The 27,978-nt window shown below is 38.9% G+C and overlaps 1 protein-coding gene across 1 annotated transcript; it reads left to right on the top strand.

Moving 5' to 3' along the window:
• The first annotated feature begins 15 nt into the window (after positions 1 to 15).
• On the top strand, positions 16 to 27,909 carry LOC122672470 (FH protein interacting protein FIP2-like). The gene is made up of 11 exons (XM_043869938.1): positions 16 to 189; positions 673 to 782; positions 7,111 to 7,245; positions 11,582 to 11,752; positions 12,448 to 12,531; positions 12,762 to 12,808; positions 13,174 to 13,247; positions 17,008 to 17,066; positions 17,665 to 17,724; positions 21,337 to 21,417; positions 27,730 to 27,909. The coding sequence occupies exons 1-11, from the start codon at positions 24 to 26 to the stop codon at positions 27,781 to 27,783; spliced, it is 1,041 nt and encodes a 346-aa protein (XP_043725873.1). The 5' UTR covers positions 16 to 23; the 3' UTR covers positions 27,784 to 27,909.
• The last annotated feature ends 69 nt before the right edge of the window (positions 27,910 to 27,978 follow it).

Raw genomic sequence — 27,978 nt, 5'->3', positions numbered from 1 at the left:
TGATGGATATTTGTATGGGAAACATGGGTAATCTGGTACCTTTGCCCTTTTCCTTCAAGCGCCAGAGTTATTCAGCTCGTCTACATTTCATTTTCTTCGTTTCTTGTAATTGCGCCACTGTTCTTCGTTGGCAGCGAAGAACTACGACGATGAGCTCTGGTTTTGATTCCTTCGTTCGTCTGAATATTGGTAACTTCGAATATCTGATCTCCAGTTCCCATCCCTTTTTATGCTTAAAATGTTTGAGATTGACTGGTTTCATGGGTGTAGAAACCTTAAATCCTCGATTGGCATGGATTTGTTGCGAAATTGGCATAACTTCCCCTTTATAATTATCAAGATTTATAAATGAAGATTATTTAACTCATCCGTGGCCTAGTTCCTCAAGGAGCTGAATCTTTTCGAATTTATGGTCTTTAGTTTTTCTTCTCCCCCCCTGGCCCCCTGGCCCCCTGGCCTTCTGTTCTTTTCTGAATTTCCCCTTAGGTTGTTAATTTTCTGTAGATTGTCATAGAAATTTATTTCTATTTAGTTGGGAGAATCTGAAATTACTAATATACTGGAGACAGTTCTTTTCGATTTCTGTTACATTTCATAGCTATCTGTTGTCTTCCTCTGATTTGTTTGGTGTTTACCTATTCAATTTATTGACATTTCCGTGGTTGTTCATAGGAGGCAAGAAATTCTGCACAACAGTTGACACATTGACTCAACGTGAACCTGATTCAATGCTTGCAGCGATGTTCAGTGGCCGCCATACGGTTAGTCAAGACCCTGAAAAGGTACTCTTTTGTCTTGGTCGTTGAGGAAGTGGGATTCATTCTGTGTGCCATCCCCCCCCCCTCTCACCGGCGGCAGGGGCGGAATAACAAAGGAATTTTATCACACATAGGCAGGAGTACTGTACAAATACACATCATTATAAAGACCTGTGATTCTGTGTAACAACAACAAAAACAACAACAAACTCAGCCTTATCCTAACTTAATGGGGTCGGGTACGTGGATCCAAACAAAACAAAGTAGAGAAAACAACGTTCTAACCAAAAAAGGGAAAGAAAAGATGGGGGAAAGAGATGAGAAAAGAAAAAGGAAAAAAGACAAATGAAAGAGGGGAAATAAATAGAAAAATGAAAGATGAATGATGGAAGATAGTAAGAGGCAAGAGGCACAACCCAACACGCCGGGAGAATGTCAGCTAACTGGGGTCTGCGACATCGATCCTTGCCCTCCAATAGGCTCTGTCTGAGGTCATACTTGGTATAAGACCTTGACTATGCATGTCTTTCTTCACCACTTCTCCTATGGTCATTTTAGGTCTGCCCCTAGCTCTTTTAACTCCTTCAATCGGGATCATATTACTCCTCCTTATTGGGGTGTCTTTAGACCTTTGTTGGATATGACCATACCACCTTAAACGCCTCTCTCAGAGCTTGGCATTGATCGGGGCAACTCCCAAGTCCGCTCTTATATGTTCATTCCATACTTTATATCCTTCTTTGTTTTTCCACACATCCATCTTAACATCCTCATCTCTGTTACATAAAACTTATCAATATTGCACTTCTTAACTGCCCAACATTCTGCCCCATACATCAAGGTCGGTCGAACAACAGTCCTATAGAACTTTCCTTTAAGCTTTAAAGGAATACGTCGGTCTCCACTTCATCCATCCCACTTTAATTCTCTGTGAAACATCATCTTATATAGCACCTTCTTTTTTAATGATTGACCCTAGATATCTAAAATAGTCACTTTGCGGTATCTCTCTTTCCTCATTTCGCACTATATCAATATCCATCATAGTGTGACTAAAATTACACATCATATACTCCGTTTTCATACTAATCTTAGAGCCTTTTGTTTCCAAGGTTGACCTCCAAAGCTCTAACTTAGAGTTAATGCCTTCTTTTGTCTCATCCACCAAAATGATTTCATCGGCAAAGAGTATACACCATGGGACCTTGTCTTGAATGCTCTTGGTTATATTGTCCATGATAAACGCAAAAAGGTAAGGACCTAAGGCTGAGCCCTGATGTAATCCAATCGTAATTGAGAATTCCTTGCCCTGTTCTCCCACAGATCTTACACTAGTTACCACACTCTCATACATATCGTTAATGACATCCACATATTTACTTGACACCCCTCTCTTCATTAGAACATGTTGGATTAGATCTCTAGGGACTCGGTCATAAGCTTTTTCCAGGTCAATGAAGACCATAAGGACATCCTTCTTGCTATCTCTATATCTTTCCATGAACCTCCTCAATAAGTAGATAGTTTCTGTTGTGGATCTACCTGACAAAAAGTGATGTAGGACAAAACATGAAGAAGAAGAAGCCAAAACACTGTTTACATGAACAGTGTCACAACCCTTTATTTTGTCTTGGTGAGAATATTATTAGAAGATTCAGTGGGGCCCAAGATCAGATTGCATGGTGCTTTATGCATTGGGATTTAGAAGTTTACTTTAGTTCTAATTTCAGATTTAGAAAGTAGGCTTAAGTTCCTGTTTTTAATTAGATTTAGTTTCTATTTTGAACTTTGCAACTTAGAGTTTCTATTTTAGTTTCATTACTTGTAACCCAAGTCTCATCCTTATAAGGAACTGCCTATTTTTAGTTTCTATTTTGGAGCTCAATCTTGGGCCTTTATATATTGTAACATGCCTATATAGGCACCCCGACGATATAATGAATGATTGAGTATTGTTTTGAGCAAGTTTCTTATCCCATTGTGAGGATGAAGAGCTAAGAGAGCCTGGCTGGTGAGAGCCGAATCTCTTTATCCCTTTTCCCTTCTTCTCCTATCTTTTCTTCTAATCCCAATCGATTCCCTTTTAGTTGCTGTTATATTGTGATTACTGCAACTGCTGTGAAGATCCTTGAAGGCTCCAATCATCTCCAATCAATTCCAAAGGCTACTGTTGCTGTTACCCATCGATTGAAGACTGCTGCTACTCCCTACAATCTGATTTAGTGCTGCAGCTTCTGTGTCTCATATCTCCACATCCAGTGATCAGAACAGGCTAAGAATTGGAGGAGTTCTTCACTGCTGTTGGGGCTCCACTTGATCCCAATTCCAACCCCTGCTGTTGGCTGGATTGCTCTGCAGGCCATCACCTTCTAATTCTGAGTCCTACCTTCTATTTTCAAGACTAACTCAGATCACCACTTCTGACCATCAGAACTGAACCAAACTTGCAGCGAAGCTTCATCTCATCAAGGCTGATACTCGATCCACTTTGGAGCCTAATCCTAGTGCTGGTTTGCACTATATTCCTTAACCTTCTAATTTTGCGTTATCTTCGTATCTCAGTTTTTAGCCATCGGAATTGGCTGAAATTTGGAGTATAGCATCTCTTCACCTCCATCTTCACTCGACCTAAGTTTGACACTGTTCTACAGGCTGGTTTGATGTCTACCTCTTAAGTTACTAATTCTGGTTTTATTGCTATTTTATTGTTCTACTGCAACCTGTCATCGATCCTACTGCAGAGTGGTTTCTTAGTTGAACCCCTTCTACATTATAAAGCCAAATTGGTTAATTTAGATATGAGTCTCTCTTCTCAAACGGGCTTCAATAACCTTCTCCCAAAATTTCAGTGTGACTCATCAGCTTTATGCTTCTATAGTTATTACAATTTTGGATATCACCTTTATTTTTGTAGATCGAGACTACAATGCTTCTCCTTCATTCATTTGGCATCTTCCTTGTGTTCATAATCCTGTTAAACAGATTGGTTAACCATTTTTTTTTTGTAGATCGTATCATATCGCATTGTATCGGCCGATACAATGTGATACTGATCGATACCTTTTCTTTTCTTTAAAAAGAGACGTATCTCATTGTATCATATCGATACCCTATGATATAGATACGTATCGGCCGATACGAGACGATATGGTGCGATACTTAAATCCATGGCTGAAACTCATAAAAATCCACTGTCAACTCCTTTTGCTTCAGTTCATGAACCTTTTTGTGGAGTTCGAAAACCTGAGCATCATTCCCAACTTAGGATTAAGTGTTTTGGGCAGCCTTCCATCTCTTAGCAGCGGAATCCAATAGAAGATAGCCTCGAGGAATCTGGGGCTACATAGAATTAATAAGAAATGCCATAACTAGGGAATTTTCACTCCTATTTATCAACAACCGAACCTGTAGTAGGAGGCCTCTTGGGATCTCTAGTAAGGTACCCGTAATAACCACGAGATTTGATAGATAGGCAGCAAGAACGGGATCACATTAGATAATTTGTGCCGTCGATCTTGATAGAACAAAGTGGGGAGGAAGGAAAATTTCCCGGAGTCGATCCTTCCATCCCAGTGGATGCAGTAGAGATATCAGAGGTGTTTGGCATGGTGGTAACCACAAGAGATAACAAAAAAATAGCAGCAGCCTAAGTTCCTGAAGAAAATCGAGTTGGTGTGGAAACCTAAAAAATCGATTTTTAGGCTTTTGGGCCCTATAAAATCGATGAAGCAGGGTTGGCCCTGAGTGGAATCAACAAGCAGGGATGGCCTTGTGATGAAGCAAAAAGCCGGGAGATGTCCTGGAGCAAAATCGAGAAGCAGGGTTTCTCCCTGGAAAAATTGGTAACAGGGCTGGCCTTGAAAAACCGATAAGCAGCCTAGAGGAAGAAAGAGTAGGGATTGGCCGTGGAAAATCGACATATAGGGTTGGCCCTGTAGATCAAGAAAAGAAAGCACAGGAAAAACCTCTCAAATCATGGGAAAAATCCCGTGTAGATCTAGATCTTGAGAGGCATCTCAAGTGGGGAGAAAAGGCTCTTGGTGGACTAGGGGAGAACCACGGAGAGCAAGGAGAAGGGTGGTGGAGGTGGGAGATGCAAACCGAGAAGAGAGAGAGTCTTGATTTTTGGTGGTGGAGGCACGTAAATTGAGGAAGGGAGAGAGAGGGCTGCTGTTAGGGTTTCAGATCAGATCTTTTGCTGTAATACCATGTTGGTTTGGTGAATATGACTTGTGTCTAATGGGACACAGACCAACTTTATTTATAATATGGAGCAGAATAATCTAGAATGAGTAGAAAGACCAAAATACCCCTATATGACAATTCTACCCTTGTACCCATTTTACAACAGTAAGATCTGTTGGGGGGTGGGGACAGGGTAGTGCATTCCCAATTACAACTGGGTTCTATCAAGGATCAGCTTTAAGCCCATATTTGTTTGTGTTAATCATAGATGAATTGACTAGAGATATTAAAGATTAGATCCCTTGGTGTATATTTTTTGCTGATGATATTGTTTTGACGGATGAAACTAAAAGCAGGGATAAACGTTGAGTTGGATTTATGGGACAGATAATGAGGTGGTGAAAATTGACGAGTGGGAAATACCGTATAGTGATTATTTTAGGTATCTTGGCTTAATCATAAATAAAGAAGGAGAAATAGAAGATGGTGTTACACAGATAATTAAAATAGGATGGATGAAGTGGAGAGGCGCGTCCAGAGTGTTGTGTGATCGACGTATTCCTTTAAAACTTGAAGAAAAATTTTATAGGACAGTCATACGACTGGCAATGATATATGGAGCTGAATGATGGGCAGTAAAGAAACATCATATAGATAAACGTAGTGTAGTTGAGATGGATGCGTGATAAAACTAAAAAGGATAAGATAAGGGATGACCCTATTGGAGCTGATTTAGGAGTAGTTCCGATACATGATAAGCTGCGAGAATGTGGTATGAGGTGGCATGACCATATGCAACGGAGGCCTTTAGATGCTCCAATATGGAGGAGTGATTTGATTCAGGTTGAAGGAACTAAAAGAGCCCAGGGGTGGACCTAAATGACTCTAGGAGAAGTGGTGAGGAAAGACATGCATATTGCATACCTTAGGTCTTGTTACTAGTATGGCTTTGAATAGAGCTGATTGGAGGGAAATGATCCATGTAGCCGATCCCATTTAATTGGGATAAGGCTGCGTTGAGGTGACTAGGTGTTGGTTGGTTTCATTAAATTTTTGTTGGCTTTAACGTTTGCTTTCTATTGATGATGATAAATTTTCTTATTTTGCCTATCCAAATTAAAACTATTGTTGGTTCCTAACTTTTGATTTGACTTCCTTAAACTATTAAAATATATCCCGTGGGTTGAGCGCCAAATAAAAACCTTTAAGCTTTTGAAGGCTGGCTTAATTGGAATCTATTTGGCAAAAAGATATTTCTTAGTTGGGTGTCCCAAGTGATCCAAAAATGTCCGAGGTGAAGAAAAGAAAATTCAGTTGTCCGCCCTTCCTTTGTTACTTGCTAGTCAAAGTGAGAATGCTTTACTACCATCTCACTCTTGTTTTCTCTTCTTTACCATTATCCTTTGCAAGTGTCCTGACTTTTACTTTTGACATTCCTTTGTATTTACTTTTAAGTTTTCCAGTGCTTGTTTATCTTTTTCTTATTGACGTTTGGGTACTGTTGGGTTTCATCTTACGCAAGCGTGATTTGGGAAAAAGAAAGATACTTCAATTTAAACCTTATTAACCCTTTGAAGTTCTTTATGTAGTCTGGTTGTGAGGTCTGACTTGTAGGGATTCATAGTTTAAATTAATTTCTTCAGGTTTTGTTCCTGTTCTGATTTCTTATGCACTGTCTATACTTGGGGTGCTTATGCAATTCTATGATCTTCCTAATGAGTAATGATTTGCCTTACTAAGTTATTTAGCTGGTATCACATGCTCAACTCGTCAAATGATTATTTTGCCAAAGCTTAGCATTCATTATTTTCTCTTAGTCCAATATCTGCTGCTTTTGCCTATATCAGATGCCTTTCCCTATCCCTTGATTTTCATGCTTCAATTCAATGTATTTTCTTTAATGATTACAACAGCAACTCAGCCTTATCCGAACTAAATGGGGTCAGCTATATGATGGATCCTTGCCCAAAATGCAAATTTGTCCATTAGAAATAATATGCATATGTATCTTTTTTTTTCCCTCTAAGAATGTTATCTTCTGTGAGTACTTGAATCAACCTTTATAAATAATATGCATATGTATCTTTTTTTTTCCCCTCTAAGAATGTTATCTGCTGTCAAGTACTTGAATCAACCTTTATTCTTTGATCATACTGAATTCTTGCAGGGGTTTGTCTTTGTTGATAGGGACGGGAAGCATTTTCGTCATATTCTTAATTGGTTGAGGGATGGTGTTGTTCCCACACTGGAAGATTCAGAATATCCAGAGCTTCTGCGTGAAGCAGAATACTATCAACTACTTGTAAAATCCTTCTCTTTGCAGCTGGATGACAACCATTTAGTTGGTTCATTCTGGATAATCTACTAGCAATCATTGGATGATAATTTAATGCCTCTAATTGATGGTGGATTTCTATTGCTTCCAAAGATTCATTGAAATGTGTCAGAACAATACTGGCTGTTTCGGGTTTCCATTGAATTGCATTTATTTGCTATCAAAAGTTTTTTATTGTTTATTCTCTGGTTTCCCTTCAGCCGATGAGCAGACAAAGGAAAACTCTTTTTATTCTGGGATATGTAATTTCTTTGGGTCTTTTAAAATCGCAGGGCATACTTATTTCTGAGATATGTAATTTTGTTTTGATGAGATCAATGTTAGCTTCTTGCATTATTAGTACATTTGTTCATCTGTATTCTGGAGGACCTTGTTTTGACAATCACTTAACAATCACTTAAGCTCTAGCAGAATATAATTTGACGCTATTCTTGTCTAGGTATCATAGTTGTCAAGGCGACCCAAGGCGGTGGAGGAGCCGCCTAAGTGCTTAGGCGATAAGGCGCCCAAGTGTTAATTTCCCCCCTTTTCTAAAATCATTTAGTATGCTACGACATATACATTATATCATAAAAAGTTAACATTAAGTCACATCAAATCATCGAAAACCAACTACATCAATGCAAAATATGATAAAATTCTTGTCTAGGTATCATAGTTGTCAAGGCGACCCAAGGCGGTGGAGGGCCGCCCAAGTGCTTAGGTGATAAGGCGCCCAAGTGTTAATTTCCCCCCTTTTCTAAAATCATTTAGTATGCTACAACATATACATTATATCATAAAAATTAACATTAAGTCGCATTAAATCATTGAAAACCGACTACATCAATGCAAAATATGATAAAATTCTTTAACATTTAATACTCTCGGACTAAACTTGACCCAAAGGCTCTCAAATGCCTCTTTCTTGGGTATTCCTCTACTACCAAAGGCTACAAGTGCTACCATCCTTCCTCCCGTTGGCGTCTCCTCTCCAAAGTTAGAGCTTTGGAGGTCAACCTTGGAAACTAGAGGCTTTAAGATTAGTAGAATGAAGACGGAGTATATGATGTGTAATTTTAGTCACACTATGATGGATACTAATATGGTGCGAATTGAGGAAAGAGAGATACCGTAAAGTGACTACTTTAGATATCTGGGTCATAAATAAAGAAGGTGACATAGAGGGTGATGTGTCGCAGAGAATTAAAGTGGGATGGATGAAGTGGAGAGGTGCATCTGGAGTGCTGTGTGACCAACGTATTCCTTCAAAGCTTAAATGAAAGTTCTATAGGACTGTTGTATGACCGGCCATGATGTATGGGGTAGAATGTTAGGCAGTTAAGAAGTGTCATATTGATAAGCTTTGTGTAGCAGAGATGAGGATGTTAAGATGGGTGTGTGGAAAAACAAGGAAGGATAAAGTAAGGAATGAACGTATAAGAGCAGACTTGGGAGTTGCCCCGATCAGCGACAAGCTTTGAGAGAGTCGTTTAAGGTGGTATGGTCATATTCAATGGAGGCCTAGGGACACCCTAGTAAGGTGGAGTGATATGATCCCAATTGAAGGAGCTAAAAGAGCTAGGAGCAGGCCTAAAATGATCATAGGAGAAGTGGTGAGGAAGGACTTGCATAGTCTAGGTCTTGTACCAAGTATGACCTCGAACAGAGCCTAGTGGAGGGCAAGGGTCTATGTCGCAGACCCCATTTAGCTAAGATTCTTCTGATGTGCTTGGCTGTGCCTCTTTCCTCTTACTATCTTTCATCTTTCAGTTTTCATTTATTTTTTTCATCACTCACTTCTTTCCCCATCCCTTGTTTAGTTAGAACTTTGTTTTCCTTACTATGTTCTGTTTGGATCCATGTAGCTGATCCCATTAAGTTAGGATAAGGCTGAGTTTGTTGTTGTTGTATTGCTAAAAACCGAAAGTGTGGTAAAATATTCATTTGTTTTGATGTCTAAAAAAATATTTTCATTTAGAGCGATTTTAAACAGCATTCTCGCACACCAAATTAAGTTTGACTGGAATATAACTCCTTCAATATAAATCAGATTTAAGCAGTCTTGGATTTTTTGGAAAGCATTCACAAAGCTTAATTTGGTGTGTGCGAATGCTGTTTAAAATCGTTCTGAATGAAAATATTTTTTTAGACATCAAAACAAATGAATATTTTACCACACTTTTGGTTTTTAGCAATGTTTTACCATATTAAGATTTATGAAATTTTTACATTTGAGAAAAACCCCAACATTAGAAAGTTGAAAATTTCACCTATTGTCGAAAATCCAGTTTTTGATCTTGACTTGGGGGTTGACTTTTTATCAAGTTGGAATTTGATTTTTAAATTATTATTATTGGATGCAAATAGGGTGGGGGGTATTTGCTTATTCATGAATAATATCTTAAGTAAGTGAAATAACAAATATAAAAACATATACTCGTCTCGGTTTCTTGCGAAATCGAGATATCTCAGTCGAAACTATGAGTTTCAACTGAGATTTAGTTCAATGGTTTGATCTGAAGAATGCCTTCCTCCATAGTGACTTAGAGGAGGAAGGGTACATGCAGCCCCCTCCTGGCTTCAAGTTTCCTTCAGCTGAAGGGAAAGTGTGTCTCCTCAAGAAGGCTTTAAATGGTCTCAAACAGTCCCCAAAGGCATGGTTTGAGCGGTTTAGGCAGACTATTCTGAAGAATGGGTATTCCCAGAGTCAAGCTGACCACACTCTATTTACCCGTCGAGGTAATGGTACCATTATAGCCCTTATTGTCTATGTTAATGACATTTTAGTCACTGGAGATGACAGAGCTGAGATAGCTAGGCTGAAGACCTACTTGGCTTAACAGTTTGAGATTGAAGATTTGGGTCCCTTGAAGTATTTCTTGGGAATGGAAGTGTCAAGGTCCAAGAGGGGAATCAACATATGACAGAGGAAGTTTGTTCTTGATTTGTTGAAAGAGACAGGGATGTTGGACTGCAAACAAGAAGTTGTCCTATTGAGCAGAACCTCAAACTAGGAGAAGATTGCGGTCCCTTTCTTGTTGATGCCGGGAAGTACCAGAGGCTAGTGGGGAAGCTCATCTATCTATCAATGACTCGTCCAGATATTTCTTATACAGTGGGAGTGGTGAGCTAGTTTATGCATGCTCCCAAGAGTGGACACTTGGATGTTGTATACCGCATTCTCAAATTTTGAAGTTCTCTCCAAAGAAAGGACTATTATATGCCAGAAGCAATCACTTGAGAATAGAAGGCTTCACAGATGTCGATTGGGTTGGATTCATCTCAGACAGAAGGTCTACATTTGGTTATTGCACATTTATGGAAGGTAACTTAGTCACATGGAGAAGCAAAAAACCGCCTGATGTAGCTAGATTCAGTACAAAGGCAGAATTTAGGGCAATGGCTCATAGAATTTGCGAACTCATATGGTAGAGACGATTGGTCCAGGAGTTGGAGTTTGACAATGAAGGACCTATGCGGCTCTACTGTGATAACAAAGCAGCTATAGGCATTGCTCACAATCCGGTGCAAGATGATAGAACAAAGCACATCAAAGTGGACAAACACTTCATCAAGGAGAAGATAGGGCTGCATTTGCACCCCTTTTGTGTAGACTGGTGATCAACTCACGGACATCTTCACCAAAGTACTTACTTCTCTTCAGTTTAGTAACCTATTATGTAAGCTGGAATGCATGACATTTATTCTCTAGCTTGAGGGGGAGTGTTAGAGTTTATGTAATAAGGGTACTTTAGGAACTAGTTTATTGTTTAGTTACCTTATATTGTAATTTTTCTTTTTTACCTTTTACCTCCCTAGGGAGGTGTATGCAATTCCTCTTATATTATTAGTGAAGTAACATGTGTGGTGGAGACAATACTACAGCATTGCACCATTTTCTCCTACTTGCATCTTTCCCTTGTTCCTTTGCATTCCTTGACTTCCAACTAAAACTGTGACAGTGGATATCCAGAATATTTTTGTTTGATATTGCCATTTGCTAAGTTTAGAACCCTACCTTTCATGAACTTTGTTTGCAGAGAGCAAATTAGCATTTTGGATTTTCTGGCAGTGTGTGTGAGACATTGAATTTAATTTTCCAAGTTCACTGGTCAAGAGTGAATTTTAGAATTGCAGATCATTCAAGGATTGAAACATCTTTTCGCATGCTCATAGTGGGAAATAAAATTGTTCCTTTTTTTTGATTTTGTATTGGAAATAAATTTTGGCCTTCCGGCAAGAAAAGGGTACTTTTGGTTCTCTATTTGCTTGGGCATTGTCATCTTTAGTATTAACGATTTTTTTGTATACATGCTTTCAGGGATTAGTTGAGGGAATCCATGCAGTTTTAAATAGGAGGAAGGATGATGATGATGATGATGCTAAAACTGATGTGACTGAATTGACTCGCACAGATATCATCAAATGTATACAATCTGAGAGAGTCAGATTTAGAGGGGTGAATCTTTCTGGCCTTGATCTCTCTAAACTGGTAAGATCTCCTGGTTCCTAGGTGCTTTAATTTATTTCAGTGCGGACACTTTTTGTATATAGCTTATTGAGTTCAATGTTTTTTGGACATGTACCTTATATTTCCTGTAGCAAATGCCAACTACTAGTACTCTTTACTTGTGGTAGCCTTTCGGTTCACTGCAGAAGATTAACAGAAAATGCTACCCAGAATTTTATATCACGATTCTTGTTGGGGGGCTTTCATTTTTTTTTTTTTTTGGTGATAAATGTGTCATCTAGTTCAATTTTTTATTACAGAGAGGTGAAGATGAATTAGTTCCTTTCTAATGTACACCCTGGATTTTAATGGCCATCTTAGTCTTTGCTACATATTGGATTTTTGTTAGAACCATCTTAATCTTATGTAATGGAGGTGCTCCCTTTCTCTTCTGCAGTTAGGTTTCTACCTAGCTCTCGATTTCCAAATATACTCTAACATACCTGCTTGATAATGGTGCTATGAATATAAGATATTATCAGTCTCTCCGCTATGTCATGAGAAAAAAAGGGGTGATGGAAGGCATAATTTACACGTTTGTCATGCTGATTTTTTTTAGTTTGATTTTCTTGATTTGTGCAACTTTATCATTTTTTCAACTTGCATGGTTCCGAATGCCATTGTTTTTCTTCAGAAAAGAATCTCTCTCTGATGCATCTTGTTTTGAAACATGCCAGGATCTGTCATTTGTTGACTTCAGCTATGCAAGCCTCCGAAATGTCTTCTTCTCGGGTGCAAATCTTCAATCTGCAAAATTCCGGGTATTAATAGTTTGTCTCTGTGAGTTATCTTGTGGTTGCAAGTTCAGTCTCAATATACTGCAAGTGGCTGCTGCTATTCCCATGGATCTTGTATTCTGGTTCTCATTTTATATTTGAATTTGGGTTTTACTGGTGCCTGAAAAAAGTCATGTTTGTGGATACATAAAGGTGTTGTTATTTTTTCACTGCTGCTAGTTTTAATATTTAACATTTATTTATTCCTTTCACAGGATGTTGAGGCTGAAGGATCCAATTTTCTCAACGCAATTCTGCGTGAGTAAGATTCTTAACAAAGAATTACTAGATTTTGTTCAGTAACTGGGTAAATTTATGCCACTATAACCCTGTATGGTAGACTGTCTAATTGATACAGGGCTATAAAGAATTAGTTTTTTCTACTTTCCATTCCAATTCCAATGCTTTGGAAAAGGCTGACCAGCCACAGAAAAATCTGTGTTTATTCTTGTATTAAAAAAAAGAGAGTTATATATATATATATTTTATTTTTTTTTTTTTTTCTGTTGCAGAACAAAATGCTTTGTTTATTATGTGATCCTCATTTATGGACAGGCATCATCCCTTTCTATTTGTGAGGTTCATACTTCCTATCATGTGTTAATGTTTTTGTCTTACCTAGGGAAGATGTGAATTTACCGGTGCAAACCTTCGTGGTGCTGTATTAGCTGGTGCTAATCTCCAGAGTGCAAATCTACAGGGTAAATAATTTTACTGGTCTATTTCCTTGAGATGAACATTTACCTTACTTGGCTCAAGTATCGATTTCCTTTTTTAATTTTAGATGAAATTTCTGATTAATTGACAGAGAAGCATGAAACATGAAGAAATAGATTTGAATTAGGTTAATGTTTGGATGATTAGTTCATCCCAAGCACATTGTATTTATAACTATAATGAAATAATAAAAATAATTACATAAGCAATGTGGGATTAAACCACATAAGAAACTAACAAATAATAAAGGAAAAAAGTCCAGAATACCCCCACGGTATTCTGGCCCAATATAACTAACACTCCCTCTCAAGTTGGAGCATATATATCATGCATGCCCAACTTGACTAAGATAGGATGAAACAGCTTGCTACTCAATCCCTTAGTGAACACATCAGCTAGCTGATCAGAAGACTTCACAAAGGGAACACAAACGAGACCAGCTTCAAGCTTCTCCTTGATGAAATGTCGGTTAACCTCCACATGTTTCGTGCGATCATGCTGGATAGGGTTATGAGCAATACTAATTGTCACGACAATAAAGCATCATTGGAAAATGGACAGCAACACCAATATCCTGCAATAACCCTCAAAGCCACAGAAGTTCACAAATTCCTTGTGCCATTGCGCGGAATTCGGCTTCAGCACTAGACCTTGCCACAACATTCTGCTTTTTGCTCCGCCATGTGACAAGATTTCCACCCACAAAGGAACAGTAGCCAGAGATAGATTTCCTGTCAGGAGAACCAGCCCAATCGGCATCAGTATAGGCTTCAACCTTCAAGTGACCATTGGCAGATAGAAGAATTCCCTTTCCTGGAGCAGACTTCAAGTACCTCAAAATACGACGGACCGCATCCATATGAGAGGAATATGGATCATGCATGAACCGACTCACCAAACTCACAAAGAATCGCAATGTCGGGCGTGTATGGGAAAGGTAGATTAGTTTGCCTACTAACCATGATAGGCACCCTTGTCAACCGGCTCACCTTCTTTCTCCCTAAGTTTTGTAGTAGCTTCCATAGGAGTATCTGAAGGATGACAGCCAAGTAGCCCTGTCTCAGTCAATAGATCAAGGACATATTTTCTTTGAGAAAGAAAGATGCCCTTTGAAGATCGAACAACTTCTATCCCTAGAAAATAGTTTAGGGGACCAAGATCTTTGACCTCAAACTCACGGCCAAGAAGAATTTTCAAATCCCTGATTGCAGCATCATCATTACCAGTGATCACAATATCATCCACATAGACTACGAGAAGAGTAACCTTGTCACCAAGTCGTCTGATAAACAAGGTATGATCAGCATTGCTCTGCTTGTAACCTGCTGAAATCATAGCCTTATGAAATCTGCCAAACCAGGCCCTGGGTGACTGCTTCAAACCATAAAGGGCATGTTTCAATTTACAAACCTTGCCCTTAGTCCTGTTATCAGAGAAACCAGGTGGAATGTCCATATATACCTCCTCCTCAAGCTCCCCATGGAGAAAGGCATTTTTGACATCTAACTGCTGAAGATCCCACCCAAGATTTGCAGCACAAGATAATAACACCTTGACAGTGTTGAGCTTTGCCACTGGTGCAAAGGTCTCTTGATAGTCAACTCCATAAGTCTGAGTAAACCCCTTTGCAACCAAACGTGCCTTATATCTGTCCACCGAACCATCAGCCAAAAAGAACCTTGATCGATTATGGTTTTTAGGGTTTTGAACAAAACCCTAAAGTGATGGAATCGATGGATGAGCCTAGGCTGCAATAAATAATATCAAAGTGGCTGAAAAACTGAGGTAGAGAAGTCCTTAATAAGAGAAACACATCTGGCGAAAAATCAGATCCAAAAAACAGGTGCAGCAGCCCAATATCGATAGAATTAGGGTTTAAAAAACCCTATAATGATGAGATCGATCTCAAGGTCTTCACACACCAAAAAACAGATCTATAGAAGCTGATATAGCTGTCGAAGGAGCCCTTATAAGTGAAGAAAACACCTGCAAAAGATCAGCAACAGTGGGCAGCAATAACCCTAAGATTGATAGATGTCAGGGTTTTGAAAAAAACCCTAATAATGGAGGAATCGATCTCAAGGAAGTCTTCAATCTTGAGGAATAATTTTTGAACCAATAAAACAACAATTCTGCAGCAGCTTCTGGTCTTCAAAGAGAGGAGAGGAGCCCTTGTATCTGATGTAGAAGCAATCTCCAAGAAGGAACTGAAGAACCAATATCGCAGCAGTGTTGATTGGAGTCTATCGAACAGAATTATAAGTCATAAATGAGGTAATGGGGGCAGGCTGGGCAGCAACTGGATCACGTGATTACCTCATCAGTGCTGCCCTATATGGGAATGAAGAACAAGGGAGAAGAAGGAGGGAACTAGAAGAGAAGAAGATCGAGAGAGAGAAGAAGAACAAAAAACGAGAAAAATTGGTGTCCCTAGTTCGAAATCTGCTCTGATACCATGAAGAAACAGATTTGAATTAGGTAATGTGGGATTAAACCACATAAGAAACTAACAAATAATAAAGGAAAAAAGTCCAGAATACCCCCACGGTATTCTGGCCCAATATAACTAACAAAACACAATTTCATTAGCCTAAGGACTACTAAAGAATGCTGGGATCTTGTTTCTTTCCCTATGAAGCAGGATTATCTGTGAATGGAATATCAAAAGCAATAAAACAGTGGATTCATTACCTACTACAAAGATAATCTGAAACTGGTCCAATCAAATTGTGAATCATTTTTATTGTTGCTCTTTTTTTTTTGGTGAGAAACAACAAGAAGAACTTTACAGATGCAAGAAAGAATATACATCACAACGAAGTGTACCAAATGTTTACCATATAAATGTAAACATGGACAAAGAAGGGAATAAGATGAGTATAAAAGCTTCTATATGTAGATTAGTTTCGCAAATCAAAGTCTGCCAGTTCTTCTTAAAGCTCGATCTGTTAACTCTAAGGAGCTCTACTTCCATGTCTGCTCTAGTGTTTAAATCTCTAATCCACCCCTATACTCGGGTGCACACTGCACACATTCTACTCCGCAGTTCCGCTCTACCATTTGCCTAGCAAAAAAGTAAATAACTTATTTTGGGTGATGATGTGATAGAACCTATAAGAAACTGAAAAGCAGGAGTTCCTTGGAGTTTAAAAGATCCGGTTTTGGGGAGAATTGCCACTGATTGGGGAAATGGATAAAAATATATATACATAGAGAAGCTTTCTCTCATCAAACTTTGCAAATTGTTCACATAGTTCATGCAGTATTTGTTTACTACATTCTTGTGAGAATGTAGGATTAGATGTTAAGTATTGTTTTAATTAGGCTATTTGATGAGTAGAAGATATTGAAAGCTCTTGGAGAATTTATTTGGGATGAATCAGTGGGCCTTGACGGCTTCACAATGTCAAGACTATATTCTTGTAAGAATGTTGAATTGAATATCGAGAGGATTGGTTAATCAGGTTATTTAAGTAGGAGATTATGAGAGCTCTTGGCATATTTGACGGGGATAAATCAATGGGCCTTGGCGGCTTCATAATGGTTTTTTTCGAGAAGCGTTGGGTGGTCTGAAATATGATTTGTTGATGTTGGGGTTGAAAGCCTGGCTATAATCATATGGCCAACCCATCCAACTTATGAAGCCAAATGTTAGGATAAAAGCAATTCCTGTTTATCTCTCTCTCTCTCTCTCTCACAAAGATGTTCACTGGACCTTATCTGTTTGTCTTTGTTATCTTACAGATGCCTGTTTGATAGACTGTAGCTTCAATGGGGCAGACCTCCGCTCAGCACATCTTCAGGTTGAGACATCTCTATGCTTGTACTTTTGTGGTTCTCTTTATCTTTGTAGCTCTTTGTTTTTCCCTATGGCTTTGTGAAATATATGCCTGGGCTAAAGTCTGTATCCGCCCTTTGAAAAAGAAAGCAGAGGACTGATTGGGATTTTTGCTTGCTATAAGCAATGAATGGACCTTGCACCTGTCCATCTTTCTTTTCTCTAGGGTTCAAGTTAAAAAACTTAGGAACTTAGTGCACAAACACTGAATAGCTCTGATCGGCGCAATACTGGCCAATCTTGGAAGGAAGAGCGGTGGCATAAGCCTTTATCAGCTGGATTGATGCTGGCTGATCCCAACACATATCAGCTGATCCACCTGTTCCGATCTTGATACTCAAGTGCATGGCTGAGATTCAACACTGGAAAGCGTGAACAGAGCGAAAAGTGTTTGCAGTGAGAATAGAATGTATGACAGGATAATCCATCATCTTGATTTTCAGGCTGCTAATATTAACATCTTAATTATGCTTAGTGACGGTATGGTTCTTTATTGTCTATGAAATATCAATTTAACTGTGGACTGTCTGATTCCATATTAAGTTCCTATCTTCATTTTGCAGACTGCTGATCTTACCAATGCCAATTTAGAAGGAGCGAATCTAGAAGGAGCCAATTTAAAGGTGAGGTTTGCTGTTTAGAACCCAAGGACCTTGTAGGATTAAATATGAGCATCCTCTGCTAAATATTAGTTGGTTAATGACTCCATAGTTACTTACATGGAGAATGTAGAGCAAGGCTAGGTTAATTTGGACATTGGTGGGATGCAACTTCATGACTGAGACATTCCCATTCAATAGAGCTACTGATATGCAATGGTTGCTTATCAGTGATGGAAGTCAAGATGTGATATTGTTTGAAGGTAAAAAAGAAAAAAAAAGAAAAGAAAATGCATTATGAATTCTGGCCATGATAATTCACCCATTTAAGTGCTGAGCTTCCCAGGAGAGTTCCGTTAGAAATGAATGAAGGGTGAGCTTTTGGTACACACACAACGTGCGCACACACAGAGTCCAGTTGCTTAAGGTCTAAAATGCCTGTTTTAGTTCAACAGTTTTATCATTTGTGGTCATTGCTGTTATGTATGAACTCCCCCTGGTGCATTTACATGGTGGTAGAGGAGAATTTGATATTTTCTTATGGTTATATACTCTCTTCTATGAAGTAGGGCTCAGTTGGTATGCGTATGTCTAGTATTTGCAGTTTTGCACCAGCTTCAATACCTCTTTAGCACACACTTCTGTTATATTGAGTCGCATTTATAACCATCCTCTCCCTTCCCCTCCATCTCATGGGAGGAGCCTCTCACTTATTCGCTTATTTATGTAAAACTGTTATTTTATTGGTAGGCGTAAGGTTCTTTGCACAATCCACCTTACTGTGCCACATGTGGATAATGTGGCAATTCTGACTGGAATGGATAGGACATGTTTAGATTATCCACATGTTGAATTTCGGAGCCTAATTCAATTGCATACGCTCCCATGTAGTGGCATGCAGCCTCGGTACTCCATGTATTGGTGTGCAGTTGTACCCTCTTGGTATTCTTGAATTTCCAAAGCTTTATTTTGCCACTTGGCCAGCTTGTTGGTTGAACTTGATAGTGTGTAGGGCACTTGGTGTACCTATCTAACAAAATTTGGGCTACATTTGACCTGCTATGTAGCAGCAGATATTTGGGCCATACAGGATGGCCATCCTTGCTGGGCCTTCCAGGAAACCAGAGCCCTTAATTGGTATAGCTGAAAGTTTCATCAATGGAAGTTTACTTTTTCTTTTGTGGGATAGGGATCAGCTGTAGGTCAGATCCTATAAAAGAAGATTAAAGGGCAAGAGTTCTCGAGTCTTAGTTCTTATATTTACAAACCCTCAAAAGGAGGAACAAGAACAGGTTATGACTCAACAAAATTAAAATAAAACAGTAGAATTGTACTGAAAAAAGACATATCAGACAGCATGGGAGGATGTGCCCAATGTAAACAGAATCATGTATCAAACCCCGGCTAACTCATCTTGAGGAAAAAGATATAATCTTCTGGTTTTTCAGTTATGGTTAGGCAATATTAGGCTTCATTGATGTGAAATAAGGCACGGGGAATATGTGCATGAAACTTCAAGGATAATGAGTTTGATGTAAATAAGAGAATTTAATGGAGAAAAACTAAGTATATTATGACTTGGGTATTGAAGGAAAGGGTATGTGTGAAAACTAGGGTTAAAGGTTGTTAAAAAATTATTTATCCACCCGTGTCCCCCTTTGGATAGTCCGCCGTGTTAGAGCTCCTATATGATATACATATTGTTTCCTCCCTTTCCTATAAGGTCGGCCTTTTAGAGGAAGCGGTTTCCACAAAGGTTTTAATTTTGAGATGAAACTAGTTGGAAGATAGAAAAACATAAACAAAGTAAAATGCTGGAAAAAAAGCAATGATTTTGAAAAGATTCTATTATAAAGAACGAAATTTCCTGAAATCCGGGTTCAATGAACTTTAGGTTTTAAGGTGTCATTTGGTGATGGGCTTAGGTTGGGAATTTGGGATGATGTGAGTGATGGATTGTATGGATGGCTGGTTTACCTCGGACGGGTGTTTCGGCGTTATGCTCTTCTTGCCGATGACATCGTCATGGGAGACGCTTTGGTGGTGTCTCGCTATAAGGACGCCCTCGACCAACGGAAGGTCAAATTATATTTATAAAAATCTTTGTTCTATCGGTGGTCTTGAATTTGCAAAGAAATTTAGAATTATAGGCCTGGACCTTTCCAAGGAATTTGATGGTAGTGGAAAATATTTATGGAATTGCGGGAAGTCTTGAAAATATGGGGCCATTGCTTAGAGCAATAGTAAAATGTTCAGGCTGCCAGGGCAAATGCCCGGATTTGAGTCTTGAGGGTGGCCACTTTGCGGGAAAATGCCAAATGTTTGGACCGAAGTCACCCCTTCTGGGCCCTGCATAGGCGGGAACAGCATTGGATAAGGGCCCTTTGGCAGAAAGTCTTGAAGCTCATCATATAGTTGCTGAAGAAAATCCTCAAATTTCATCTCTTTAGAAAATGGAGAACACTATTTTTCATATATATATATATATATATATATATATATATTCATAGAGTGAGCCTTGGCACAACGATTAAGTTGCACCATTGCAACCGTTAGGTTGTGGGTTCAAAACATGGAAACAGCCTCTCTGTGAAGTGGGGGTAAGGCTGTGTACATTTCTCCCTCCCAAACCCTACAATAGTGGGAGTCTAGTGCACTGGGATGCTTTTCTATCTGTCTATATATATATATATATATAAACGAGAACTCTTGTCTAGACAACCCTCCTGCCAGTTTGGCGTAGTTATGGAACTATCTCTAGACTCTAGCTAATAAAACATGAAAAACATGTTCCAGCAATAAAAAAGGTGATAAAAACTCACATACTGAACCCAGATGACTTTTTCACAAGTACGCTCCTCAATTACTAAGCCAGCTCCCTATCTGAGCCTGACACTATCTTAGTGATGCCAAGTAAGGATATCAGCCATAAAATTGAGGTCTCAATTGCATCTCTTCTTCTTTGCTTTTAGGTTTCCATCATAGTGTTTATACCTTGTTCTCCAATGATGTGAGATGTTTCTAGATATAGATAAGCACAAGGACCTTGCAGCAGTCTACAAGGGAACTGCGACGTTTCCCTACTATGGATTATGGAATGGAAATTTGAGAGACTTAAGTGTCATTTGAAATGAATTGATTTTCTATTCTATGTTGAGAGAGTGAGGTCTGCATAATTTGTATATAGCTTTCTGTAAGCTTTTGGTATAAGGATGGAACTGTAAATGCACATATACAATTGTACTTCTCTTTTACATAATTTAATGAAATCATTTAGTTATGCCAATTAAAAAGAAAGACCATCTCTTGACTCAATTTCTATGCTTTGTCACTGCTTTCCATAAAGATCTTACATATCTTTTGTCATTAATTAGTTGAAAATCTTTAGTCAGCACTTTTGGCATGCCTTGATGGTTTTGTGCTGCACATCCATGTTCATATGTTGGTTCTAGATCACTACCTCCTTTACAGATGAATCCATTTGTTGATGACTTACTATTGCAGTCGATCATGACTGGCTCTTGTTTCCTTCATATAAATTGTTCAATTTATTTCGATGGTTAGTTTTGTATTCAGCTTCTAGTCTTATTTTAAGAGTGTGATGCATTAATTTCTTATTTAACCTGGAATCCACAGGGAGCAAAGTTGAGTGGTGCTAATATGGAAGGTGCAAATCTTCAGAGGGCTTACTTAAGGCATGTTGATCTACGTGATACTGTAAGTAATACAGATCCTGTTTCCCTTTAGTATTTATTTGTTTGTTCCAATATTTGGCAAGTTTGCAACTTTGTAATTCTTTGCTTGTCAACACCACTGGGGTAGGTGGCTACTTTAAAAATGAAATTCTTTATTGCCATAAAAGAAAGGAATTTAGTTTAATGGGAGCTGGGTTCCACCATGTCCATACGCAGAATTACTTATATCATGCCCTCAGTTACTGTCATGTGACAGTTCAGTTGTGGACTTGTGGCCCAAATTTGTTGGATGCGTTTTCCACATCATTATCTAATTTTTATTTGAAAATTACTGTGGGCGCTGTTCTAAGGATTTGAAAAAATGTTTGAGAAGTTGGGGAATTGAGTTCAATAAGAACCATCGGAACCATAATGGATAAAATCCCATTTACGGTGGGCCATGTGGTTGAGTTAGGCTACCAAATTTGACAAGTGGTACATTTAGGGCATGTACCACCAATCAAATGGTCAGACTGCCAATCATCAGTCTGTGTGGTCAAAAGAATTTAGGGTGTCGTTGAAACATCTTTGCTATTTTAACTGTTCATTAAATTGTCTGAATATGATTTATATCATGTGCTATGAAGATGGTAAAGGGGCATTATTGGTGAGTGGTGGATTGGAGCCAGGATTTTACTTCAAAGCTGGGGGAGGGGGCAGTAGAAAGCGAGGATGGCAATTGGTTGGGTTTTGGACTTTGGAGCAGGGTCTGGTAGTAGTAAGCTCTACCCAATTAAGTAGAAGACAACTCTAACCTGCCTTGCCTCCATGTTGAAGGCTGCAAATTTCTTACAGATTTACCGGGTATCCAAGGGTTTACCTTGTTTATGGGTTGGGGGGGGGGGGGGGAGGGGGAACAGGGGGTGGCAGGGTTGGGTTTTTGTATGTAAAGACTGCATTAAATCAATTAAGGCTCATTGAAGATTCTAATTTATAGCAGTTTCATATATTGGCTACGAAACCATCCATTTCAGAGTGAATTTAGTTGAAGATGCTACACCAAATGGCGATAGAAGTAAAGTTTACAAAATGGTGGGCCATACAGTCAAGGTGGATAAAGAAATTGGATGTGACCTATTTCAGAAAGGTCCACTATGCGATGGCTGCTCTAATTGGTAAATCATACATCTGTCCCTAGTATGCCTCAAATTGAAGACTCCATTAAAAAGGGAGTGGTTATGTACCAAAAGCTATGTAGAAATTTGGATATTGGTGTAACTGATTGCTCCACTAAATCAGAAATGATAGTAGTTTCCAACAAATTCAACATTCAAACAATGAGTGGATTGCTCATCAAATCAGAAATGGTTGTAGATTACAACAAATTCAAAAATTCAAATGAGATAAGTTTTGGTCAATACTCCCCTTCAAGGTGGAGAGTGCATTGCGTGAATCAGCTTGTGGATAAGACTGTGTAAGAGATCTCGGCCCAAAGGCTTGGTGATATGTTGGCAATGTGTAGGTGAGATTGGATGTAAGCAGCAACACTTGTAGGTTACAACAACAACAAAATTCAAACAATGAGATAAGGTCAATACTCCCCCTCAAGGTGGAGAGCGTATTGCATGAAACCATGAACCAGCTTGTGGATAAGTCTATGGTAGAGAACCCAGCCCAAAGGTTTGGTGAATATGTCGGCAATTTGTTGATGAGATCAGATGTAAGCAGTCTTGATGATGCCAGCTTGTATCTTTTAACTAATGAGATGATCGTCGATCTCAATGTGTTTGTCATTTCATGAAATGCAGGATTGGAAGCAATGTGGAGTGCGGCTTGATTATCACAATACAGAGTGGCTGTATGATGTGGCCTGTAGATCAGATAGAAGATAAGAAGAGCCACATGAATTTTCATGTTGCAGAGGCCATAGATCTGTATTCAGATTCAGCAGAAGAGTGGGAAACTGTTTATTGCTTTTTAGACTTCCATGAGATGGGGCTGGTTTCAAGAAAAGTGCAGTATCCAGTGATGGATCTTCTGGAAGTAGGGCAACCTCCCCAGCATAATCATAATAAGGATGTAATGTGAGAGGACTCAAGGAGGAGAGAAGAATGCCAGTGCGCAGAGAGGACTTGATGTATCGAACAACATGTAATGCTGCCTGCCAATGAGGTTCCCGTGGCTTACTCATAAATTGGCTGAGACGATTGACAGAATAAACAATGTCTGGGTTTGTGATTGCAAGATATAAGAGGCAACCTATGAAATGCTGATAAATAGATGGATCAGAGAGGAGTGGACCATCATCTGGTTGAAGTTTAAAATTTTGTACCATGGGAAAGTCGCATTGACATTCTCCGAGTGTGCCTGTGTCAGTCAAAATGTCCGAGGCATATTTGCGTTGAGAGAGATAAATTCTTTGGCTTGAACAAGCAACCTCAATTCCAAGAAAATATTTTTTGTGACCCAAATCTAAATCTTTCATATGAAATCTTGAGTGCTAAAATTTCTTGTGTATGTTGATAGAAGTAGAGTCATTGCCAATGATGATTATATCATCTACATAGACTAGAACTGCAGTAAAAGAAGATTTTCTTATGGAAGTGGATAAAGAGTAATCCGCCTTGGACTGCACAAAACCTGCATCAATAAGAGCAGTAGAAAATTTTGAGAACCAGTTGCAAGAGGCTTGTTTAAGCCCATATAATGTCTATTTAAGGCGATAAACTCTTTGCTCCCTCTGTTTGTCAAATCCTGGTTGAATAGTGATGTACACTTCTTTCAAATCACCCTAAAAGAAGGCATTGTTGATTGCTCACATCTAGTTGATATAGTGAACAACCACATACGAAAACAATGGCAAGAAGACATCTAACAGCGACAAGTTTAGCCACACGTGCAAATGTCTTATTGTAGTCCAAACCTTTTGTTCGTGTATACCCTTTGGCAACTAGTCGGGATATTTAGTGCTCAATGGTTCCATCAGATTTATATTTAATTTTATAGACCCATTGACAACCAATGAGCTTCCTATGATGAGGATCAACCTTAAGCCCTTATCTGTTTGCGCTTATCATGGATGATTAACCAGAGACATCCAAGATGAGGTTCCTTGGTGTATGCTTTTCGCTGATGATATTATGTTGGTGGACTAGACAAAAGTAGTATCTGGGATGTGTTTGAGGACCATCTGAAGAAGAGGAAACCGATTCATCGGGCTAGACAATACCATAATAATAATCATTAAGATGAGCCGGTGGTCACTTGAACTGGGTTGAGTGACTTGTTTTGAGTTGGCTGGATGGTGGAGGTGGTTCAGAGTAGCGAGGAACAGTGGAAACCATAGTTGTCATGGCGTCTAGGTGAACCAAGGGGTTGGAGGGCCTAGACGCAAGGCGACCAAGTCGACACTAGTTGTCTAGGTGTCTGGATGCCAAGGCGATGCCTTGACAACTATGGTGGAAATAGAAGTATCACTGGAATTGAATGATGGAGAGGTAGGAGAAATTCATCTACTGCAGTTCCTATTGGAAAAATATTGGGATGAGGAATGTCAGGTAGAGAAAGAGGTAGAACATTGTGATTGGAAGAGGAAGATAAGGAATAAAAAGGAAAAATTGTTCTCATGAAAAGCATCCCCACTAGTAAAGTAAGAATAGTTTTCAATATCAAGAAGATGATACCACCCCTTTTGATCATGTGGGTAGCCTATGAAAATGCATTTGTGGCTACGGGGCCCATATTTATCATGGTGAAGGCGAGCATTAGAGGTATAACATAAGCAACCAAAACTGTGGAGATGATCATACATGATTAATGTTTTTTTTAAGGACTTCAAAAGGAGTGAGACCATTAAGAAGTGGAGTGGGGATGCAATTTATTAAATAGGTTGCCATCAACAAACAATCATCTCAAAAAGATTTAGGAAGGCCTGCTTGAAAACGTAAAGCTCATGCAACATTAAGCAAGTGCCGGTGTTTACATTCTACGACAACATTCTGTTGAGGGGTTGCGACGCAACTATTGTGATGAACTATGCCATAGTCCTTAAGAAAATTTTGCATGGGTCCATAAAAAAATTTAGAGCCATTTTTTGAACAAATGCATTTGATTGAAAAATTGAATTGGGTCTTAACATAGGCATGGAATTGACAAATGGGATGACATGTATCAGATTTGAATTTCATGAGAAAAATCCACGTACAACGAGTAAAATAATCAACAATGGTTAAGAAAAAACGAGCACCAGAATTATAGATGGAATAGAATTACTTCCCCAAATATCACAAGGAATTAATTCTAAAGGTACTGTAGTAGAAATTGAACAAAAGGGTAATCGAGATCGTTTAGCCAGAGGACAAATGTCACATATATGAGATTTATTATGAGAAGGTGTATAAAGTTCCCGTAGTATTTTATTGAGTGGCTTGGAAGAGAGATGGCCAAGGTGGCGATGCCATAAATCAAAAGAGGAATATGTGGATAGGATTGATGCATGTGTAAGATCTGCCAAAAGGTAATAAAGCCCATTATGTTCATGGCCCCGACCGATCGTTTACTTGTCAAGAGGTCCTGAACACAATTAGTGGGAAAGAAAGTTACAGAGCAATTCAAGTCCTAGAGAGTTTATGGACAGATAAGAGATTATATATAAATGAAGTCGCGCAAAAACCATTGGAAAGGGATAGTGGTGGAGTGATAGAAATTGTGCCAATGCAGGAGATAGAGGCTGTTTGGCCATCAGGTAGTGTGATGTGAGAGGAATGAGGTGATGGGGTGTGGTTGTGAGTCAAGGAAAGAGAATGAGGTGTCATATGGTCGGTTGCATGAGTGTCAATAATCCATGTAAAAGGAGAGGCAGCCGAAAATAGAGCACTAGACATACCTACGAGATTGGCTATAGGATGTGATGGTGGATTTACCTCATTCAAAAATTAGAGAAGCTGTGCAGTGGAAGGGAGCACAGAGGGATTCAAATCTGGAGATCTTGGACATGTCTTAATATACCTTGGGCTATCCCCACCTAATGCCTCAAGGTTTTGGGTTGGACCCCCAAGTGGTATTTCGTGAGCTTATCCCATACTATGCATGGTTGTGGTGGGATGGATGGGGGTGGGGGTTGGGCCAATTTCCCACCTTGATCCTACTAGTATGTAATACCACTTTTATAACCAACCCGTCCCCAGGGTGGGTAGGATTGCCCTTCCTTACCTGCCCCCCATACATCTATGCTAGGTGGTTAAGATGGAGAGGTATTTACTGGATTGTTGTCTGATCTAGGCACTCCACTAAACCAAAAGGGAAGTTTTATAGTATAGTTAATAGGTTAGCAATGATTTATGGAGCTGAATGTTGGGGCATGAAAAAACAACATATAAACAAAACTGTGTATCTATGGTAACACTAAGGAAGGAACACATTATAGGTAATCTTACACAGCACATAACAAGTTGAGAGAGAGAGTTGTTTCAATAGGTATGCACTTGTGCAACGAAGACCTCTAGATGCAGTGGTAAGGAGTAACGTGATTCAGATTGGAGGAGTGAAAACAATTGAATGGTGAGAAAAGACATGCATAGATAAGGGTTGACAATAAGTACGGATTTGAATAGAATTGAATGGCGAAACAGGATCCATGTAGATGGCTCCATTTAGTTGGGATAATAATTAGTTGAGTTTAGTTGCATCTCTTTTCATGTTTGAACGTCTGTATGATATATATATATATATTTTTGATAAAGTGAACGTCCGTCTGATTGCTTCCATGTGCCATAGTTCTTGGAGGTCAGTAGGTTGTCATGTTTCTAGATACAGTAGGGAAAGGATTTAGTAATTGCCTATTGAAATTGTGGGCTAACACAACATAGTTGTATACTTGGAAAATGAAATAGAAATTTGTTACTCAGGTCAATCAGTGCATGCTCTACTGTACTGGAGAGTCTGTTAAGAGTCATCTTGGGTATGATACCAGGGCCTTCCCTTTACTTCTGCCCATTATGGGTTTAGTGCCATTTTAGAGCCTTCTCAGATGCTACATGGTTTGAAAGCTCTTTTGATGTGAATGGCGTCAGGTAGTTAGATATATTGCTGATGGTCCTACATGAATATATGGTTTTATGATGTAATATCTCTCTGCAAAAATAGAAAAAAAGATAAGGATTTGCTTTTAATTTTTTGTTGATACATAATTGATTAATAAGAGAAGGGAAGAGGTATATTGTTGGAAGACTGGAAGTAGCTCGTTTACAATGTCAATATATGTATTTGTCCAAAATGCTTCAAAGTCCTTTTCACATTTTTATAGTGATAAAAGTTATTTTGGAGTCTTATACTATTTCGTGTTTGTTATACCCAGCATTTGGTGGGTGCAAAGCTTGGTGGTGCAAATTTGCTTGGAGCAATCAGGTGAGATGGAGGGAGCCTTATTAGATTCAATTGCAGATAAAATTGGCACTTGTATGTGTATCCTGATATTTGTTCTTAGATTATTTCTTTCTTTTGTATGTGGCACTCTACTAAACTATAGAATAGGAAATCCTCTACTTTTAAGAAACTCATTCTATTGCTCGCTTATATGGCTTTGGTAGTTTAAACATTCCCTTCA

Source organism: Telopea speciosissima, chromosome 1 (genome assembly GCF_018873765.1).
Source record: "Telopea speciosissima isolate NSW1024214 ecotype Mountain lineage chromosome 1, Tspe_v1, whole genome shotgun sequence".
Classification (NCBI taxonomy): Eukaryota; Viridiplantae; Streptophyta; class Magnoliopsida; order Proteales; family Proteaceae; genus Telopea; species Telopea speciosissima.
This window is presented reverse-complemented; position numbering and strand designations above follow the sequence as displayed.